Genomic DNA, 22,203 nt, shown 5'->3' with positions numbered 1-22,203 from the left:
TATCAAAATAGTAATAGTACTCCTAGTAGTAAAAAATAACCTTTAATATTAATGATGATTATGAATCATAAATTAGTTAACTACAGACCAAAAAGCAAAGTTCTAAAGCTTTTATGTTTTTACGTTATAAAGTTTTCAACATTGTTATTTACTCATTGTTTTCTATATTTATGGATTTGGGCCTTATTATCTTTTTACGTGGTTTTCCTTAATTACATCATTTAATCACAGATGCATTATTTCCATGTACTTAACTCATTTCTACTACCTACTATTTATCTACTTTATTTCTCTCTAGAGGTCCTAGTCTAGACTTGGTAGCTGACGAGTTACCTGGTAACTACTGTGAACTTCCAGTCTTTTGTTTGGTAAATGGAGATTAATTATAATCCTGAAGTAAGAAGTTTTAGAGCTTTTCATAATATCCTTTGAATGAGAAAATTGATTTCTAATGAATCATGAGTTAACTTTAGAAGCACTTGTATTCTGAAGCTACTAGGTTATTTCTTGAAGTTATAAACTTTCCATTGTAAATCGGAGCTAGGATGAGTTGATACATTAAAAATAGAGGATGTTGTATGAGATATGTGTTGATCAGAGTTTGTTACTGTGAGTTGATTTTTAGATAATAAGGTGGAGTAGAGATATGACTTTTCCTGAATAAATTAGACCATTTCCTGTGATGAGTGCCTCAGTTTGTAGACAAGGTACTTTTTCTGTTGTTTTGTTTTGATGCTATAGGCTTGTCTAGATATTGTTAAGACACTGTCTTGTCATAACCGTTCAGCAGTTTCAGGATGCTGAGACTTCTTTGTAATCTGCCATTTTCTTGGGCAAGTCACTTGACTACTTGATCGAGTTTTTTTTTTTTTTTAATACATCTCGATGCATGATAATTGAAAGCATGAGTATGTAGATGTTATGCCATTCTTATAAATATAGAGAGCACTTTAGTATAATATATCCTCTTTCTTTTTTTAATCAGCTTTGAAAATAACTACTTCCTTACCTATGGGATTAGTGATGAAAATAAGCAAGTGTGTTTTTTTCACTGTAAGCATAATTCCTAAAAAGTGAGGGTTCGTTTTATTTATTTATTTATTTATTTATTTATTTATTTATTTATTTTTTGCGTTACGTGGGCCTCTCGCTGTTGTGGCCTCTCCCGTTGCGGAGCACAGGCTCCGGACGTGCAGACTCAGCAGCCATGGTTCACGGGCCTAGCCGCTCCGCGGCATGTGGGATCTTCCCGTACCGGGGCACGAACCCATGTCACCTGCATCAGCAGGTGGACTCTCAACCACTGCGCCACCAGGGAAGCCCAATTTTAATTTACAAGGTTTTTATTTCAGATCTAAGAAAGACATTTTCCTCCCTATTTAACTTAGACTATGAAATATGCATTATACAAAACTTGTAAAATCTTTCTTATTCATATTCCATTTGTCCTGGTGCTATTGTTATTACCTTTGGGGTTTTTTGATATTAACCACTTTTTTGTTTTGTATAATTTATGTATTATATATGACATATATATTCTTTTGTCTCTTTATTATAGTGTATACATCTTTATAGTTGACCAAGAAGAGTTTTAAAAGCTGTTTGATTTTTTTTTTGCATGTGCTTAATGTTACTGATTTGAGGCTTAATACTTGCTGTTACTGATTAATGCAGTTGATTATATTATGATGTTAATGGGAATTGAATCATGACCTCAGTCAAATCTCCCACTACTCCCTACTGAATATTTGTAATTAGGAAAAGATGCCCCTTCCTCTGAGTGGCTGTAATCCCATGCTAGTATGCATGGCTTAGTGACTAGAGTGTAGACTAGATTTCAGCTCTGGCTTGTCTTCTTAGCTGCATAACTATGTGTGCTAGTCCTATACTGAATTAACTTGAAGCTGTTAGGTTTGCACTATTTGCCTCCGATTGTACCTATAGCACTGCCAAGTCAGTTAGCTTAATTTTCCTGTTGGCCATAAGTAGGTTGGACTAGATGAGAAACGTGTTTATCACCACCTGTCTTTATTACCACTTAGTAGAAAACAACTCAGAAACACATAACATGCGACTTACAGATATGGGGCAGTAGAGGACTATGTGGTGATTCAGAAATAGTGTTATTTGTATAATCTAAGAACAGCATTATTAGGCATCTGGAAAGGAAGTACAGTTATAGACAACTGAAAATTTGACCCTTGTTTTTTAATTTGCTTTCTTCTATTTTAATGTATGTTATAAATAAATAAATAAATAAAGATAGTTTTCCTTTCACATATGTGCAGTGTTTTGGGTTTTTTGTTTTTCTTTTGGAACTCTCTTTTATCTTCTAATTATAGGTTTTAGCGTTGCATATTTGCGGAACCAAAGTGTATTCATTTGTTTGATGGGGAAACATAGCGATTAATTTGATAGATTTTTAGAGGGAACACATTCAGTACTTTGACAACATAAAGTATCTTTATGACATAAAGGATTAATTGTCTTTTCATATCAAATAGCAAGTCTGTCTAAAAATGATCTAAATGTCATGTAATTTGCTCCATTTTTCATTTATTCAAAAATATTTCTTGAGCACTTAACTATTGTAGGAACAATCCAAGCATTATTCTAGGCTTTGTAATTCTCAGTTTGACAATTTTAGAGGGAAAGTAAGTCATGAAAAAATGCCCAAGATCTATTAAGTGATGAAAAAGCAAGTTATGAAATTGTGTATGATATGATTCCTATATATTTTAATCTATCTAGAGAAAATCAGATTTGCATGTAAACAATAACTATCTTTTGGGAAGAGGTCATGGAAGTATGGAGGACTTTCCTGTTTTATATTTTGTATTTGGTCCTGTTTGGAGTTTTTAGAAGGAGCATGTTGTTTGTAATCAGAATAAAACCTGTATAATGTATAGGAATATAAAATGTCTCGTCTTTCTTCTGATTATCTGTATACAGATATGTACACACACATGAATTTTTACATAACTGGAATCTTACTGTGAATATAAGTATATATCCTTTGTATGTTTATGTAATACCAACATTTCACTACTCTCCAATTGCTAATCATTTATAATGTTTCAAAGAAATTTTTTATGTATATAGTTTCAGTGAACATCTTTATACATATGTCTGCATTGCAGTTCTGATTATTTCATTAGAATAGATTCTTAGGAGAATGACTTAGTTAAAAATATATATACTTTGTAAGGGTCTTGGTAAATATTTTCAAAGTATTTCTCAGAAAAATTGTACCAATTTCCAGTGTAACAGTAATCAACTCACTGAACTCTGATATTGAACATTATTGCTAGGGTTGTTAGTTTTGGGTTTTGTTTACTAATGTGTATGTCTTTGTAAGGAATGTGCCATGTAAGTTCAGGTGGTGTTGATAATGATGATGATGGAGGAAGAATGGTACTGATGGGATTCTGTTTTTACAATTAATATTCTAAAAATAATATGGAGGATAAGACTTTTCATTTATATATTTACATTTTTAGGCAATTCTGTCTTGAGCTAAATGGACTTGCTGTCAAACTTCAGGTAATGTTTTAAGTTAAAGCTATAATTGAAAGTTCTGATTTTTTTTCCTGTTTTTGTAAATTAATGTGCTTAAAAAGACTTACCCAAATTTTTAATTTATTCTAGAATTTTACATGAAATGTAGCAACTCAGATGATAAACTTTTTCATTATTATTTTACATATTAATAAATGTAACTATTTTAACAGAGTGAATGCCATCCAGATACATGCACTCAGATGACAGCAACTGAACAATGGATTTTTCTTTGTGCAGCTCATAAAACACCAAAAGAGGTGAGAATTTATGAAATAGAATGACTAATAAAATCATCATAACCTAAATCTCTTTAAGATGGTGGTAGACAAATTTTTTGAGTTTTTAGGTCACTGTTTATTTTGCCCTTAGAGTTCTTTGCTGCAAGGTCATTGGTACAGTGCTACTTTAGGGTTTCTTGTGATTAGTATCTTTTTAAAAATTTTTAATTGAAATTATCATTGACCTACACTGTGTTAGTTTCAGGTGTATGACATAGTGATTCGATATTTCTGTACATTACAAAATAATCACTGTGATAAGTTTAGTTACCATCTGTCACCATACAAAATTATTACAATAGTATTGAGAGTATTCTTCATGTTGTACATTTCATCCGTGTGACTCATTCATTTTGTAACTGGAAGTTTATACCTCTTAATCTTCCTTACCTATTTCACTCCTCCTACCTTCCCTCTGGCAACCACCTTTGTTCTCTATGTCTATGACTCTGCTTCTGTTTTGTTGTTTGTTCATTTGTCTTGTTTTTTAGATTCCACGTATAAGTGAAATCATATGGTATTTGTCTTTCTCTGTCTGACTTATTTCACTTAGCTTAATAGCCTCTAGGTCCATCCATGTTGTCACAAATGGCAAAATTTCATTCTTTTTTATGCTAGTGTGTATACATACCACATATTCCTTATCTTTTCATCTAATCAGTGGACACTTAAGTTGCTTCCATATCTTGGCTACTGTAAATAATGCTGCAGTGAACATGGGAGTGCATATATCTGTTCGAATTAGTGTTTTTGTTTTCTCTGGAAAAGTACCCAGGAGTGAATTGCTGGCTCATATGGCAGTTCCATTTTTAATGTTTTGAGGAACTGCCATCCTGTTTTCCATAGTGGTATCAATTTACATTCCCTCCAACAGTGCGTGAGGGTTCCCATTTCTCCTCATCAGTACTTATTTGTTGTCTTTTTTTTTTTAAGTCTTTTTTTTTAACTTTTTATTTTATATTGGAGTATAGCCAATTGTGTCTTTTTGATAATAGTCATTTCTTTAAAAAATTATTTATTTATTTTTGGCTGCATTGGGTCTTCGTTGCTGTGCGCGGGCTTTCTCTAGTTGCGGCAAGTGGGGGCTACTCTTTGTTGCATTGTGTGGGCTTCTCATTGTGGTGGCTTCTCTTGTTGCGGAGCACGGGCTGTAGGCACACAGGCTTCAGTAGTTGTGGCACATGGGCTCAGTAGTTGTGGCTCACAGGCTCCAGAGTGCAGGCTCAGTAGTTGTGGTGCATGGGCTTAGTTGCTCCACGGCATGCGGGATCTTCCCAGAACAGGGCTGGAACCCATGTCCCCTGCGTTGGCAGGTGGATTCTTAACCACTGCTCCACCAGGGAAGCCTGATAATAGTCTTTTTTTTTAATATTTATTTACTTATTTATTTTTTGGCTGCATCGGGTCTTAGTTGCGGCAAGTAAGATCATTCGTTGTGGCGCATGGGCTCTTTGTTGCTGTGTGTGGGCTTCTCTCTAGTTGTGGTGCACAGGCCCCAGAGTGTGTAGGCTCAGTAGTTGCGGCATGCGGGCTCTCTAGTTGTGGCACGCGGGCTCCAGAGCGCACAAGCTCTGTAGTTGTGGTGTGTGGGCTTCAGAGCACATGGGCTCTGTAGTTGTGGTGGCGGGCTTAGTTGCCCCACGGTATGTGGGATCTTAGTTCCCCAACCAGGGATTGAACCAGCATCCCCTGCATTGCAAGATGGATTCTCAACCACTGGACCACCAGGGAAGTCCCCAATAATAGTCTTTTTGGCAAGTGTGAGTTGATATCTCATTGTGGTTTGATTTGCATTTCCCTGATGATTAGTGATGTTGAGCATCTTTTCCTGTGTCTGTTGGCTATCTGTATGTCTTCTTTGGGAAAATGTCTATTCAGATCTTCTGCCCATTTTTTAATCTGGTTGTCAAAGAGTGTATTGCCTATGTTTTCTTCTAGGAGTTTTATGGTTTCCCACCTCACATTTAAGTCTTAAATACAGTTTGAGTTTAGTTTTGTATATGGTGTGAGAAAGTCATCCAGTTTGACTCTTTTGCATGTAGCTGTCCAGTTTTCCCAGCACCATTTATTGAAGAGGCTCTCTTTTCCCCATTATGTATTGCCTCTTTTGTAATAGATAATTGACCATGTAAGTGTGGGCTCTCTATTCTGTTCCATTGATCTATATGTCTATTTTTGTGCCTGTACCATAGTGTTTTGATTACTGTAGATTTGTAATATAGATTCAAATCAGGGCACCTGATATCTCCAGCTTTGTTGTTCTTTCTTAAGATCATTTTAGCTATTTGGGGTCTTTTGTGTTTCCATACAAATTTTAACGTTATTTGTTTTAGTTCTGTGAAAAATGCCATAGGTATTTTGATAAGGATTACATTGAATATGTAGATTGCCTTTGGTAGTACAGTCATTTTAACAGTAATAATTCTTACAATCCATGAACACAGTGTATCTTTCCATTTGTTTGTGTAGTATCATTTTTCATAATTGGACAATTGAATGGGCTAGAACTTATGATTCACTGGCTATGACAGAATAACACCTGTCATATGGTGTGTAATGGATGAGATGCACTAGTTCAGATTTTTGGTTTAGTCTTAATGTCTTTTGATAGGAATAACTGTTGGTGATTACTAGTTGATTCTTAGTCTGTCAAGTAGAAATGTTACTTTTGAACTTTATAGGTCAATATTTTTTCTCTACATTTCATTAATATTTCTTACTACGTATTTGAAACCTACCATAATGATTTTCCTCTCCATAATTGGTCTTACCTTGAAAAACTTATTCATGTTATTTTCTCCTTATTTAGTTTTTGTCAAGGCGAGAGTATAGGAAGTAGCAATTTTTAGAGAACATTTTTTGTTTTAAATAATCCCTTCATGTTATCTAACACCTAGTACACATTCAGTTTTCCTTAGTTGTCTCAAAAATGTCATTTACAACTGGTTTGTTTAAACTATGCATTGCATTTCCTTTGATCTGCATTCCCTTTTAATCTGTAGTAATTAGTTTTTGCTTGACATTGACTCATTGAAAATAGTTAAGTTAGGCCTGTGCTGTAGGATTATAGACCTTTAAGTGATCATTATATTGACAGACCTCTAAGGCTTAAAGACACGTAATTCTCTAGTTGGAAAATCAATATTTTATGTTCTTTTGTTTGAAAAGGCAAATTCTCCAAAATAAGAAGTATCTGATACCTAAGCTAGTAGTACTTATTTTTTAAGACTGACTTCACTCATGGTGTTACTTTTTTTGAGTTAATAAATTGAAGCAGTGTTAAGGTTGTGTATCATTCTACATCTGGGAAAATCATAGCAGTTTCATTGATAATTCACTGAAATTGGCTACATAGTATAGTAAATGATGTGATAATTCCAATTAGGAAACTGAATCCAAAAAGCTAGTTTCATTTTGGCAAATAGTAAAGATGCATTATTCTCACTTTATTTATTTTTTAATATATTTATTTATTTAATTTATTTTTGGCTGTGTTGGGTCTTCGTTGCTGTGCGCGGGCTTTCTCTAGTTGCAGCGAGCAGGGGCTCCTCTTCATCGCGGTGCACAGGCTTCTCATTGTGGTGGCTTCTCTTGTTGTGGATCGTGGGCTCTAGGCGCACAGGCTTCAATAGTTGTGGCACTTGGGCTTAGTTGCTCCGTGGCATGTGGGATCTTCCCAGACCTGGGCTCGAACCCATGTCTCCTGTATTGGCAGGCAGATTCTTAACCACTGCGCCACCAGGGAAGTCCCTAGAAATTTTTAAATTAAATATGTAGCTTGCATTATATTTCCATGCTGACTTAAAGGTTGTAAAAGTGTCCCACGGTACACCCAAATGACCAATATGAATGAGAAACACAGTGACTTGGGATATTTGTTTTTGACCAAGTCACCTGTAATCATATATATGGAGAAAGATACTTTTTTCAGTAAATACTGCTCATGTTCCTATTTTAGGCAGTGAGTCTACTAGCTGTAAATTCCTGTGGATGTATAGTTAGAAAAATACTTTTTTTTTTTGGTTTAGATAATCTTTATCTATTTGCCATGTACTATACTAAGCCATATTTAGTAGTTACTGCATTTTTAAACACCAGTTTCATTCTCAACAGTTGAAAAATATTCTAATTACTAGGTAGAACTAGAGTCATTTTTATTTCTTTCTCTAGTTTTTTTTTTCCTTCTTCGTTCCCTGGTTCATTCTCAGTCTTCCTTTCTTTTGATGCTTCTCCCTCTCTGCCTTCAGAAGAACTGAAAGAGGAGAATTACTTTATAGTTTTATTTTTCCTTTAATAGGTTTGCTGATTTGCCATGAGACAAATAGGTTTCATTGTTTCTGATAAATGAAATAGTACTAAGACAGGTTTATTAAAATATAAAGGAACTTCAGATTTTGTATTAAATTGCAAAGGAAGAAAATTTTTGAGAGAGCGGCTAGATTGGTAACAGGGTACCAGCAACATAATAAGGCATGCTTTTTAAGATGTAAGGAGGCAGTGATCTCTGGAGGTATTTGTGAAGTGAAAGAGGCTGCTGGGCCACTTGGTAAAGTATAAATCAGTGGACTAGGAATCGGTGTATCTGGGTTACGGTTTTTAAGTCCTTCTTCCTAACTGTATCATCTTGCATAAGTCATTGACCAATAGTCAAGGGTAGTCCCCGTTGCTGTGCATCATTCTTCAGGGGTTCTCCCTGTCATGCTTCAGAGTTGGGATATTTGCATGCTTGCTTACTTGAATCTCTTTCGTTACAGAGTCAGCCTCCTCTTAGACAGCATGCCTAAAAAGCAGACTTTCCTAAGTTGGACTGCTTGTTTTTTGAAGTATTCCTTACCTTTGCCTATAGACTTTTAAGATCTGGCAAGAAACCTGTGCATATTCTGCAAACTGATCAGCCTCAGTTTCCTCATAGCCAGAGGGTTAGATTAGATAATCAGGTGTTCTTCCCAGCTCTAAGCATTGTTTTCTTCTAGGTACAATATTGAGAGTGAGAAATTGGGGGACTGATTCACTTATTTTCTAGAAGCCAGGTATTATAGTTGAAGGGGATAATAAAGCCTTATTTATTGACATAACATTGAGTTTTACAGTCATTCTGATATTGTAAGGAACTTTTTCTTAGACTATGCTCAGGGTTTTCGGAATAAGATGCGTAAGTAATAAATATACCTAATTTTAGAGGTAGAGCTCTTTGTTGATGCATTTTTATATCCTTTCTTTTATAGTGTCCTGCTATAGACTATACTAGACACACACTTGATGGTGCTGCATGTCTTCTGAATAGCAATAAATATTTTCCCAGCAGGTAAACAAAACTTTTAAACATGGTGCTAAACTTTTTGGATTTAATTTTAAAGATTGCTGTTTTTAAAACTAAAACTAGTTTGCTTGTTAATACATTGTATTCTTTAAACTGTTTTTTTTTAACCTATTATATATTTGGCTTGTTCAGAATTACTCAAGTTTTGAAATTAAGATTGTGGTTAAACTAAAGACATCAGGACTCAGCTCCTGAATCTCACAGGCCAGTTCAGTTCCTGCTTCTGTGCATCATTTTCCAGGGCTCTCCCTTCATGCTTTAGAGTTGGGATTTTTACACACTTGCTTACTTGAATCTCTGTGGTAGAGAGAGGCATCCTCTTAGCATGCCTAAAGAGCAGATTTTCCTAAGTTGGACTGCTTATATATTTTTTTCTATGTATTTCTAGAGTATTTTTTAATTGTATAGTTGATTTACAATGTTGTGTTAATTACTGCTGTACAGCAAAGTGACTCACTTATACATATATATACATTCTTTTTCATATTCTTTTCCATTATGGTTTATCACAGGATATTGAATATAGTTCCCTGTGCTATAGAGTAGGACCTTGTTGTTTATCCATTCCATATATATACCAGTTTGCATCTGCTAATCCCAAACTCCCAATCCATCCCTCTCCTAATCTCCTCCCCCTTGGCAACCACCAGTCTCTTCTCTGTTGGGACTGCTTATTTTTGAAGGAGTCCTTATCCTTGCCTTCAGATTTTTAAGATCTGAGAGGAAGTGTGTGCATACTGTAATATATTATTGGTGAGGTTTGTGACTGGCCTTTTATTCTATTAAGATATTTATTACCAGGTGGATAGATTTGGAGACTTTCCCCCAATATCACTAACTTCAAAGGGCTCATATAAAACAGGTAAAAAATAACAGTTTTTGCCTTGGTATCCTATGTACATTTTTTTAAAAATCAGTAATATGTAGGCAGTTTTTATTTCTCACACACACACGAAAAAGAATTGAATTCTGTAGAATAAAACAATAATTCTTTCAGTAGTTTTAATTAGCTCTAGTGGACAGAGTGTTAATGTCATAAACATATATTTTAGTAAGTTTTGTTTTGTCAGGATTTGTTTTAATTGCATTAAACTTTAACAAAGTTTCAGAACTATAATACTGAATTTCTTGGGCAGTGTGGTTAGGTAGAAAGAGCACTGCCCCAGGAGTGAAGAACAGGGGTTTTAGTCCTGCCTTTGCCACTTACTAGTGCTGTGACCTGGACTGGTCACTTACTTTCTCTGGTGTCAGTTTCTGCACTTGTGAATTGAGAAGATTGGACTATACTGTTCCTAAGATCTGTCCAGCTCTATAAATCTATGATTTCTTATCTATTTCTAGGGTTAGCATAAAGGAATCATCTGTAGCAAAACTAGGATCAGTATGCCGTAGGATTTACAGAATATTTTCACATGCTTATTTTCATCACCGGCAGATATTTGATGAATATGAAGTAAGTATATTTCACTAATTATCCTGATACATTCTTATCAGAATGACAATAATAAATGTTGATATTATGTCTCATTTATTTGGTTTTGAGTAGTAAATTGAAATGACATATTTTTTTTCCCCTCTCTACAGAATGAAACATTTTTGTGTCATCGGTTTACTAAATTTGTGATGAAATATAATTTGATGTCCAAGGATAACCTGATTGTACCAATTTTAGAAGAAGAAGTTCAGAATTCAGTTTCTGGGGAAAGTGAAGCATGAAGGGAATCATATAGAAAAAAATGTACTGATCACATAATTAACATTAATTATGTACTGTATATATATCATTTTAGACACATCAATCACGTATCCATATTATAGCTTCTTTGTTTAGTATAGGTTTTTGTATGCTGAGTGTTGCCTTTTAAAATGGGAAATACTTTTTAAGTTATTCATGAGCTGTATATTCACTGGTGTGGCACTCATCGTTTTTAAATAAGATTAGTATTATCTGTTTATAATGCCCGTTAATAAAAGAATTTACAGTTTGGTAAAATTGCTGCTAAACAATCATTGGATCACAATCCTCATCAAATAAACACATCTATGAAAAAGATGAGCGAGCTTGAGGTTTCACACAAGCCATTTACTAAAGAGATAGTAATGTTTTCCTTTGGTTTTATACCTGAGTTTTGATATTCTAGAAAATTCTGTACCACATAGTTCAGTCTTAACTGTTAAGTTTTCCAAAGTGAGATAAAAGTGTTTTTAAATTCTGTTTATACTTTTTGATATATATATATGATTATGTGTATGTCCAAATATAAATGCAAATGAAGCATTAGTAATACTTAAATAATCTTACTATGCTACATAAAGTATATTCTAGACCAGCATACTTGGAAAGGATTTATCTTTCTGTTCAGTGGACTGTTACATACAAGATGATAACGATAAAAGCGTGTAATTGATGTTCCCACTGGAAACCTGCCCTGTCCTTCCCTTCTCTTCATTTCCCTTAACTCTCTCCCCAAAGTACATTAGCTGAGAAGCTTTTCACCAGACTGTGATTTAGTGGTGGCTTATACCTATTTATATTTGTATTAATTGCCTACAGATTATACCTCATATTAGCAGTTACACTACAGGAAAAAATGTACTGGCATAGGCTCGTGCTTATCTTTGCTTTGTGAAATTGTTCTAACTACTTGGAGAACAGTCTTTAAAATAGTTTGACTCTTACTATTAGTAATATTAATCTTTTCTTCTAACCATCTAGGCAACACTTAAAAAGAGTTGAAAAATATTGTAGTATTTATTTTACACCCCTTCCCCACAAAGTTTATGTTTGAATTATATGCACATGTAAGATTTTTTGCAATAATTCACAGGTTCCAAAGGTATTGCTGAATGCTCATACGTTTTTTGGACTTTGTTATAATTCAGCGTCTTAAGAAGGATTCAACTGTAGATTTTACAGTCTTACCTACTGAATGCAATTTTTTACAAAAGCACTGGAGGTCTTAATTGCTAAACTGGTTGTAACAAGGCACTAAGGGTAAAAAAAAAATTGTACATGTAGTGAAGAATATATTTAAATCCATCTTTTGAACAGAATTAACAAATGAACTTCTTTTTCATTTGAGTGGGTTATTTTCAAATGAAGATTAAAATGTAGTCATCTTGATTTTTTTTTCAAATTGGAGGAAATAATTTATACCATATTATGAGACAAGTATGTACAGCAAAAATGTGGAAAACAGTACCGTCCTGAGAGTTTGTATATATATTTATGCCTTCCAATCCTGCCAGTATATTTGGCTTTGAACAATGCTATCCCAGCAGCCAGTCATTACCCCAACCCATAACTAACTTTTAAGAAGTTTTATGTTCACAGTGAAAGGAATATTGACTTTGAAATGATGCATTTATATTAATGTTACTATGAACCAGTGGGAATAGTAATTTTCACACAAACTTGCTAAATATTGGGAGACTAAACTACTAAGTTAATAAATTATATATAGTATAATGTAGCTGTTCTCTCTAGACAAAGTCTCACAATGGATTTCTGTTGCTTGACTATTTTCTTAGTGAACATTTGAACTAAGGCAGTGGCTTGGATTGGTGATCTGGCTAAATACTTTGAAACATATTTTGAATAATATAACTCGGTGTTACTAGGGGAATAAAATATGATTTTTTTCTTACTCATTCCATCTTCCCTGTACTGTGTGTTTGGAATTGATCATAAAAAAAAAAATCCCCCAAAGAAAACATCAGTTTGTAGTCTTGCTTTTGTATTCATATTGATATCTCATTCATACTCTTGCACTGTAAAGTTGACTCACTTCTTTAGGTAAGACCTAAATGAAACAGTTAGTTTTTCCTTAATAGTGATTACAGAATTTTGAAAATATACATGTATGTACTTAGGTGGTATTAAAAAAACTGATTAGCCTGGCAAACCTCTGATTTATGAAGTAAGTGTTCTAAGAAGGGGGGAATAGAAAACTCACAGTTCTGTTCAATAAGGAAGTTAGGCTCCACTTTTTGTTTGGATTACCCAGTATAGATCCAAAAGTTAAAATTTTCTTTTTATAAAATTATTTTGACTCATATAGTTGACTCATTCTTTTTGCCCTATCATATCTGGGAAAGTAGCTGATTTTTAATAATTTATGTTCCCATGGGTATTACAGTTCTTTTGTGTGTGTACATTTTCTTTTCTCTGACTTGAGGTGTTAAATTTGTATTTCTAGAAACAAGTTTCTCAGTTATATATATATATTTGTGGGTTTTTTTGTTTTTTGTTTTTGGCTGTTCCACCCAGCCTGTGAGATCTTAGTTCCCCAACCTGGGACTGAACCCGGGCCCTTGGCAGTGAAAGCGCAGAGTCCCAGCCACTGGACTGTCAGGGAGTTCCCTAAATTTTTAACGAGTTCCCTAAAATTTTAACTTAGTATCAGCATAAAATTTAAAGTCTATGATTAATTGCATTGTTAGCAAGAACTGTATTACGGTCTCAAACACATTTACTGACTGATGTCAAATTCATTGTAATAGAACTAATTAACTTTTCCCTGGGTACTCTGCCCTAGTTTTTCCTACAGGCTTCCTATAATTTTATTGCACAGTTAAATGCTACATTTTGTATACTTCATTTTTTAGCTACTTCTTGAATGTACTAAAGGTTTCTTGGTATAGTTCTTCCATGCTAGGCATGAAAGATTTTCATTTTTTGAATGCAGCTAATTGTTCACTAAGCAGAACTATGGATGTATCGGTACAACGTGTTTAGCAATTTATTTGAGGTTGTCAAAACATCCAAATTTTTTTTCTGAAAAAATATGCATTATTAGTGTAGGGTACACTATAAAACCAGGTAACTACTAAGTGAATTCACTAGCGGGTTAGACTACTCATCTAAAAGGTTTAATTAGGAGCCTCACTCCTAACATTTGGGGATGCATGGATATTTTCTCTGGGCTAAGAATCTAATTACAATACTTCATTTATTTGATTTTTTTCTGCTATTTACATTTGTTTTTATAGTACGCAACGCTTTATATCAAGTATGAGAACCTATTGTAATTAAGCAAAGAGATTACTGAGTTTTCATAATAACCCAAATTTCCAAAAGAGAAATACAACTGACATCCTGAACTTGTATCTATGAAGATAGTATGTCAAATGTTATGTCAGATAGAGTCCATGATTAATTACAGCATCACCATTCAAAAATTAGTAAAATATTTATTCATTTTTAAATGAAATCAGCATTTTATCCTGATCTGGACTTCTGCTATAAACCTTGGTAAAAGTAGTTTATAATTCCATAAATAGTGTATTTGCCACTTTATTTTGAGTGGACCTCATGAAAGCCATCTGTATCTTATATAACAATTGTAAATCTTCACTTAAAAATTGTAGTTTGGGGCTTCCCTGGTGGTGCAGTGGTTGAGAGTCCGCCTGCTGATGCAGGGGACGCGGTTCGTGCCCCGGTCCGGGAGGATCCCGCATGCCGCGGAGCGGCTGGGCCCGTGAGCCATGGCCGCTGAGCCTGCACGTCCGGAGCCTGTGCTCGGCAACGGGAGAGGCCACAACAGTGACAGGCCCGCGCACCGCAAAAAAAACAAAACAAAAAAAATTGTCGTTTGTCACAGATAATAGGATTTTCTCTGCCTTTTTTTGTAACAATGTCAAAGAAACATTCTCATTTAATATGATACTTTATGTAAAAGAATTTTCTACATCTTTGTAAGCATTTGCTGATCTTAATATTTTTGGTTTTATTAGTATCTAGAAGAAAATGTTAGTTTCTGTAAAAATAACAACAAAAATGCTTTATACCTTGTTCTAAAAGGGGGTAAATGAAGTAGGAATGATAGGATTTTGTGCTCCTAGTTCCCCTACCTCCCTCAGAGATAGATTGAGGGGAGTCCAAGGAACAAGGCAACCCCAGAGAAGAGGAAACATTGGGTATGGTCGTTATTGCACTAGCAATGAGATAGCCCCTTCATCCAATTCCAGAAATTCAAAAGAATCTTTTTTGAGGGTAAATCCTTATTTAACTCCCCTAAAAAATGTCATCATGGGGCTTCCCTGGTGGCGCAGTGGTTGAGAGTACACCTGCCGATGCAGGGGACACGGGTTTGTGCCCCAGTCCGGGAAGATCCCACATGCAGCGGAGCGGCTGGGCCCGTGAGCCATGGTCGCTGAGCCTGCGCATCCGGAGCCTGTGCTCCGCAACGGGAGAGGCCACAACAGTGAGGCCCGCGTACCACAAAAAAAAAAAAAAAAAAAAGTCATCATGTTTTAAAACCTGGTGTATATTTATAGAGAGAAATTGTTCTTGCCTTGATTTCGATTAGTATTTAAATCACTTAAAAAATATTTGGTGCTTTTATATTTTTAATATTTTACAGGGACTTCCCTGCTGGTCCAGCGGTTAAGACTGCACTCCCAATGCAGGGGGCCTGGGTTCGATCCCTGGTCAGGAAACTAGATACCACATGCTGCAATTAAGACCCAGTGCAGACAAATAAATAAATATTTTTTTAAAAAAGAAAAAACACTTTACCAAAAAAATGCAGACCTTGGATTCTGATTATTGAGAACCATATTAGTGATGATATTAGTTTTCAGTGTCTGCTCTAGTAAATTACCACAGACTTAGCGACTTCAAGCAATGCAGCTTTATTCTCTTACAGTTCTTGAGGTCAGAAGCTCAAAATAAGTTTTACTGGGCTAAAATTAAGTTCCCGTCTCTTTCTGGAGGCTCCAGGGGAAATGTGCTCCTTGCCTCTTTTAGTTGCTGGAGGCTGCTGGTATTATTTGACTTGTGGCCCCATCATTCCAGTCTCTACTTCCATAATCTTATTGCCTTCTCTTCTGTAGTGATAGCTCTCTCCACCTCTCTAATTAGGGATGCTTGTGATTGCATCATTATGCCCACCTGGATAATCCAGGCTAATTTCCCCATCTCAAGATCATTTATCAGGGGCTTCCCTGGTGGACGAATGATTAAGACTCCACACTCCCAAAGCAGGGGGGCCGGGTTCTATCCCTGAACAGGGAACTAGATTCCACATGCTGCAACTAAGACCTAGTGCAGCCAAATAAATAAATATTAAAAAAAATAATAAAATCATTAATCATATTTGCAAAGTCCCTTTTGCCATATAAAGTAGCATATTTGTCTTAGGGGGCCTTTATTCAGCCTACCACAGCAGTCTTCTTGAATTCATATTGTTAATGTCAAAAAGTTCTTCATGCTATGGACTTAACTTTTACTCTGATGGTGGTTCTTTTTATTTCCTGCATGTTATCTACTTCTTTATGCCTCCCAGTCACACATGCTTGATTTAAGTCTCTGATTGAAAAAGTTGAACTTGGAATCATTTTTTGTAGCTTACCATTAACTACATCCTTGTATTGATCCATTGATAGCTAAATTTTTGGCATGATCTTTTAGTTGACTCATAGAACTGATTCTGTGGTTCAGAAACCTTGCTTACCAGTTTGTGAAAGGCAGAGTAGGAGAGATGGAAGATGAAACATTTTAAGGAGTATGATTTTGGATGCAAATTAGAAAATAAACTTTAGGTAACAGCTTTCTAGAAGAGCTGTTAGAGCACTGCTTTCTAGAAGCTAGACATGAGACTACTGGAGAAGAAGGAAAATGTGATGTTTGTGACCTTAACAGGAGAGGAATAAGCTTTAAAAAAGTACATCTTTATAGATTTTCAATTTCTTCCTAACTAAATTTGGAATATCTTACAATTTTTAGTTCTTCAATTCTACATTTTAGTGTTAACTTTGTGAAAACTGTCTCTAAAAAGTTAAAAACATTTCACTGGATAACATATAAATTGTGTTTTATAATAATGGCTTATATTAATGTCATATGTAGTTAGAGAAGCTGTTAAGTCTTGGCAACAACATCTGTGAAAACATCCGTTTTGCTTATTCACATTAATAAGTTTTTTTCTAAGCTATATTCACAACCTGTCTATTTAGTAATTAATGAAGGTTTTTGTTTAGTGCTGTATTTATGTGTAGTTATTTTGATTATCTGAACATAGTTAAATGTGTTAATACAAGAGGATTTAAAATAACTTCGTGATGATTTGTGGACATTAGGAGGAGAGGGGTTTTTCAAACATTGCTTGGGGCAGGGGAAGTGTTATGGTGCATGGCAAAATGAGCTTAGTTGTTGGTGAGAGGATTATGGCTGGAATGAGTGGGGTTTGCTATTTCTGAATAAGATGCCAACTTTTAGGGCAAGGGTAGAGACTAAGTCCTTGTTATTTTAATTAAATACCAGTTCCCAGATATAGAGCAATCACTATGGGAAGAATCCATCAGTACAGAGTAGAAAGCTCAGATTTAGCAGGATAATACCAATTAAAATGTGACCATATTGATTGGTGTCACATTTCTGGGGTGTTAGGAGAGGCCACAGTCTGTGAAGTGAGGTCTTAAGTGTCAGAAGGAGAGGCCTCTCAAATGTGTCTTTCTGGCTCTCAAAGCCCTCCAAACCCAAGATATCATTTCCTCTGTACTCTTCAGACTCCACTCACGTGTGAGATTCAAGGGTTCATATACTCACTGAGAATTAAAAATCATTACTCGTGTAGAATCAGAATGGAGTGCGAAAAGGGGCCAAGATGTGACCTAGAAAGGCAGTGATGATGGTGAAAGGGAGGCCAGGTGGAGAGCGACAGATAGGATAGATTTCTCCTGATGCAGATGTTCTCTCGACCTACAGAAGAAGAATTTTTCATCTTTGAGTTCCCTATTTCCTACTCTCTCCCAATGCCTGTGACACCCTAGATCTATTGATAAGAGCCCATCTGTACCCCCAATCTCACTCAGGTCCTGGCACACCATGTGCTGCTCTGCAAGGTTTGAGGTTTGAGATGCTTTGCCCCGAGCTTCCCAAGACCTTAAAACCAGACAATTTTCAGACCTTTGTGGGCAGTAGAGTCCACCCCCACATAAGACCAAATATATTAAAATGTATCCCCATTTCACATTAAATATTATTTGTATATTAAAAAATATAAATTTGAACAGCTTTTTGTAATTGATTTTAAGAATTTGTCTCGCCATTGGTCACTTAGTTTACAATTGGCTGTGTTTCTCATCCATCATCACATATGCCTTGGAAGTGAGAAAAGTTAATCTACAAGTTACGTTCAAAGTTAACATTTTTATGAATATGAAAGGAAATAACGTTTTTTTATATATTACGTTTATTACAGCTATTTAAATATTTCAGTTTGGCAGTTTTCATATTTTGGAGCCAATGTATTTTTTATTTTATTTTTTTTTGTTTGTCTGTTTGTTTTTTGCGGTACGCGGGCCTCTCACTGTTGTGGCCTCTCCCGTTGCGGAGCACAGGTTCCGGACGCACAGGCTCAGCGGCCATGGCTCACGGGCCCAGCCGATCCGCGGCATGTGGGATCTTCCTGGACCGGGGCACAAACCCGTGTCCCCTGCATTGGCAGGCGGACTCTCAACCACTGCGCCACCAAGGAAGCCCCAATGTATTTTTTAACACGTCTCAAATATTTTGGAGCACCCCTGAGAAGTTCATAGGTCCTCAAGTTTAAAATGATCTGCTTATGGGACTTCCCTGGTGGTCCAGTGGGTAGGACTGCACTCCCGATGTGGGGGACCCGGTTCGATCCCTGGTCAGGGAACTAGGTCCTACATGCATGCCGCAACTAAGAAGTCCACATGCCGCAGTGAAGATTCCGCGTGCCAAAACTAAGACCCGGAGCAGCCTAGATAAATAAGTATTTTTTAAAAATTCACTAAAATGATCTGTTTATAATTTTATAACACAAACACAATCTATTACTAGAATATTATTATTTATCAAATATCATTTGCTCAGGGAAGCCTTCCCTGACCTTGAATATATTAGGTTCATCTGTTATATGCCCTCCTAGCAAACTTTGCTTCCTATGAGTATTTACATCAACTATAATTACATAATTATTTCTATTACTGTTCATGCACTATCTTTCTCCTCCGTTAGCCTATTGATTCCATAAGTGCAAGACTGACCAAGAGTTAAGAAATATTTGTTAAAGGAACGAATGGGTGAGAGAGTGAACCTGCATCTTCTCACAGGGAATCTGTTTCAGCAGGAGGGTTTCATCACTGACAAGAGACTGAACGCTGAAAACTAAAAAGCATTCTTAAAATATATCCTCCCTCCTCTGCCTTTTGTTTGGGATATCTGCCTTTAACATGATCTGTACCTGTAGAGGTAGCAGCATGGTCTTCCGCAGACATAATGGCTGCTTAGCGTCCGGTCTTGGGTCTCTGGCTCTTCTGGAGACCCTGTGAACTACCTAATATACTTGGCAAAGTAGTGGTGAATCTTTTGATTTACCACATAGAAATATATTTAAATCTTTAGCTGTTATATTCATATTTAAAAGATGTCCTGTATTTGTTCTGCAGTTTCCCCAAACATAGGATTGTTCACCTCACTAAAAAGAACTTTGCAAACTTAAAACTGGACCTTTTGAAAAAAAATAATGTTTTCAGTTTCTTGAGCACCTAACCAGGTGTCAGGAACTGTGGTGCATTTCCCACATAATTGCACTAAATCCTCATACGATTAAATTTGTTTGTTTCTATCCCCACTTTACACATAAGTAAACTGAGCTTCAAAGTAGCTGTTCAGTGTCCACAGGAACAAGTAGCAGGGCCAGGGTCTGCACTCAGTCCTGGCTCCAAAGCTCAGCCTTCTCTGTTTTGATCTGCTATTTCATATGTTTCTGAATATTGCCTGCTACCTATGCTTGGGAGACTTCTTTAATTCTTATGTTGAGTAGGATTGTGTTAGGCAGCATGTGTTGGAATGGAGTGGCTTAACCAAATAAGGTTTTGCTTTTCTTTGTAGCAAGGCCAGAGGTCAGCAGTCCTGGGCTTGTGCAGTGGCTCCAGGGTCCTTCATTGGTGCTCCAGGGTCCTTCATTGGTGTCCCAGGCTCTTCCTGACTTTCCATCCCACCATCCTTGGGGCATGGCCACCTTCCTCACGGCTATTTCTTGGTTATAAGAAGGCTGCTCTCCTCCGGGCTGCACGCACTGGCCCACATTGGGTATTAGCAATCTTTTGAAAACTGCTAACCCAATTTAAAACAAAAAAAGGCATTTTCTTTTTTTGTTGTTTTGCAATTTTTTTATTAGTGAGTTTAAACCAGGGCATGTTTATTGGTTGTTTATGTTTCTTTTTAAAATAAACTACTTGGGAATTCCCTGGCGGTCCATTGGTTAGGACTCTGCGCTCTCACTGCTGAGGGCCTGGGTTCAATCCCTGGTTGGGGAACTAAGATCCTGTAAGCCGTGCGGGGTGGCCAAAAAAAAAAAAAAGACTTTTAAATAAACTACTTATTTGTGTCATTTGCAGTTTTTTCTACTAGGTTGTACATCTGTTTTTTATTAACATCCTTTGTATACTTAGAATATTAGCCCTTTGTTATTTGATCATTTCTTGATTACAATTTTTTGTTTACTTTTTGATGATGTTAATGGAGTGTTTTTCTGTGTGCAGGTTTTAAATGTGCAGTCTTAGTATTTACACAGTCTTTTCCTTTATGGCTTCTGGGTTTTGAATTATGCTCTAAATATTTGCTCATATATTATTACAATATTTTTATAGTTTTGTTTTTTATATTTAATTTTTAATTCATCTGTAAGATATTTTGGAATAAGGTATGAATCCCATTCATTTTAACTCAAGTCTGTGGCAGTAGCTCTTTACATGAAGAGGTGGGAAAAAAGGGAGAAACATACATAAAATGTCAGTCTGCAGCTATACCATAAAGCTGGACGTTTTAAAAAATGGAATCTTAACTAATACTTTTGGAGGGGGTTAGACAAGGAGAAAAATCTTGAGTCACGTGGTTTCCCAAAAGAACAAATTCAGAAGAATGACATGTGGCTAAGGAACTAGTGTTTACAGGAAAAAATATTGAAATGTTAAAACCCACTTTTTGTGTGTGCTGTATAAACATTCAACTATGCCTATAGTCTGAGAAAGAATAAAGGAAATGTAAGTAAAATATCCAAATTTGGTGTGTCTCAGTTTTCTATTAATTTACTGAAATTAGAAGACATGCTATATTCTCTTGTGTTAAATAAAAAGTCATTTTACTAACCACATCTATTACAATGATGTGAGTGGTTCTACTTTTGAAACTTTAACATGTTGAAAACGACTCTGTCCCTGAGGATTAGTATCCCCATTAAGACACAAAGGAGTTGAAATGTGTGTATTTAACAGTTTTTCTGCATAACCAACCAAAGAAATTCTTACATTAGAAAGCCTGGACTTCAGATTTCCCAGGTGTCCGTGTGGCTGGTTCTTGGCTAGCCCGCCCAGAGTCAGGTCTCCTGGCAGCTCAGGCACAGCAGTGATTAACTGGGAGGAGAGAGTGAACACTTGATTGAAACATGGAGGGTCAATTCAAACTTTTTTCCATGTAGGCAAATCTTCTAATTCCCCCAGCTCTTTTATTTAGTGATTACATTTTTGATGAGAAGATAAGAATAACTTGATTTCCATTTCTTATTGGTTTGCTTCACTGGCCTTTTATGTCTTAGTGTACACTTTGGAACTTCATTTTCAGCAATTGAGATACTGTTTTGCAGGGAAATGACTCAACAGGTAAAGGAAGTTAAAGAAAAAAAATGTTACCATTTTACCAGAACTGATTTTCCTTTGAAGCTGCTGTCTAGGTATACAACGACGACGGATGGGGGTGAAGTCCAGACTTCTTACATGACCTCCACTAACTCTGTGCGGTGAGGGTGGGGAGCCTCAGACTGGCCCGTGGGGATGAAATCCCCAGTTCCCTACTGTCTTTCTCTGACACCACCCTGGCCGCGGTGTTGGGCCCCTTTGGTATAGCCTTGTGAGGGTGGAAATCTAGGCTTTCCACTCAGTCTGTGCTGGTGTAGGTCCAGGTGAGGTCACAGGTTTTTCTGTGGTGGTGTTTGGCTGGAGTAGAACAGTTATTGTCTAAATATGTGCCGTCTTTCTAGGCTTTTCTTAGGGTTTTCTTGGTCTGCAACATTG

The 22,203-nt window shown here is 36.0% G+C and overlaps 1 protein-coding gene across 2 annotated transcripts in view; it reads left to right on the top strand.

Moving 5' to 3' along the window:
• HSPE1 (heat shock protein family E (Hsp10) member 1) overlaps nt 1-12,815 on the top strand; it is a 39,906-nt gene extending 27,091 nt beyond the window's left edge. Inside the window, exons 4-8 of one of the 2 annotated variants that reach the window (XM_027125089.1) lie at nt 3,501-3,543; nt 3,732-3,818; nt 9,065-9,144; nt 10,501-10,612; nt 10,744-12,815. In XM_027125089.1, the coding sequence (XP_026980890.1) occupies nt 3,501-3,543; nt 3,732-3,818; nt 9,065-9,144; nt 10,501-10,612; nt 10,744-10,875 (454 nt within the window). In that variant the 3' untranslated portion in view covers nt 10,876-12,815. The remainder of the gene's footprint in view (nt 1-3,500; nt 3,544-3,731; nt 3,819-9,064; nt 9,145-10,500; nt 10,613-10,743) is intronic. The other variant, XM_027125109.1, reaches the window with a different exon arrangement.
• Nucleotides 12,816-22,203: the final 9,388 nt, after the last annotated feature.

Source organism: Aethalodelphis obliquidens, unplaced genomic scaffold, assembly GCF_003676395.1.
Source record: "Aethalodelphis obliquidens isolate GAN/ISIS:26980383/991018 unplaced genomic scaffold, ASM367639v1 scaffold2, whole genome shotgun sequence".
NCBI lineage: Eukaryota > Metazoa > Chordata > Mammalia > Artiodactyla > Delphinidae > Aethalodelphis > Aethalodelphis obliquidens.
The sequence above is the reverse complement of the archived record's forward strand: the minus strand, read 5'-3'. Positions and strand labels throughout refer to the sequence as shown.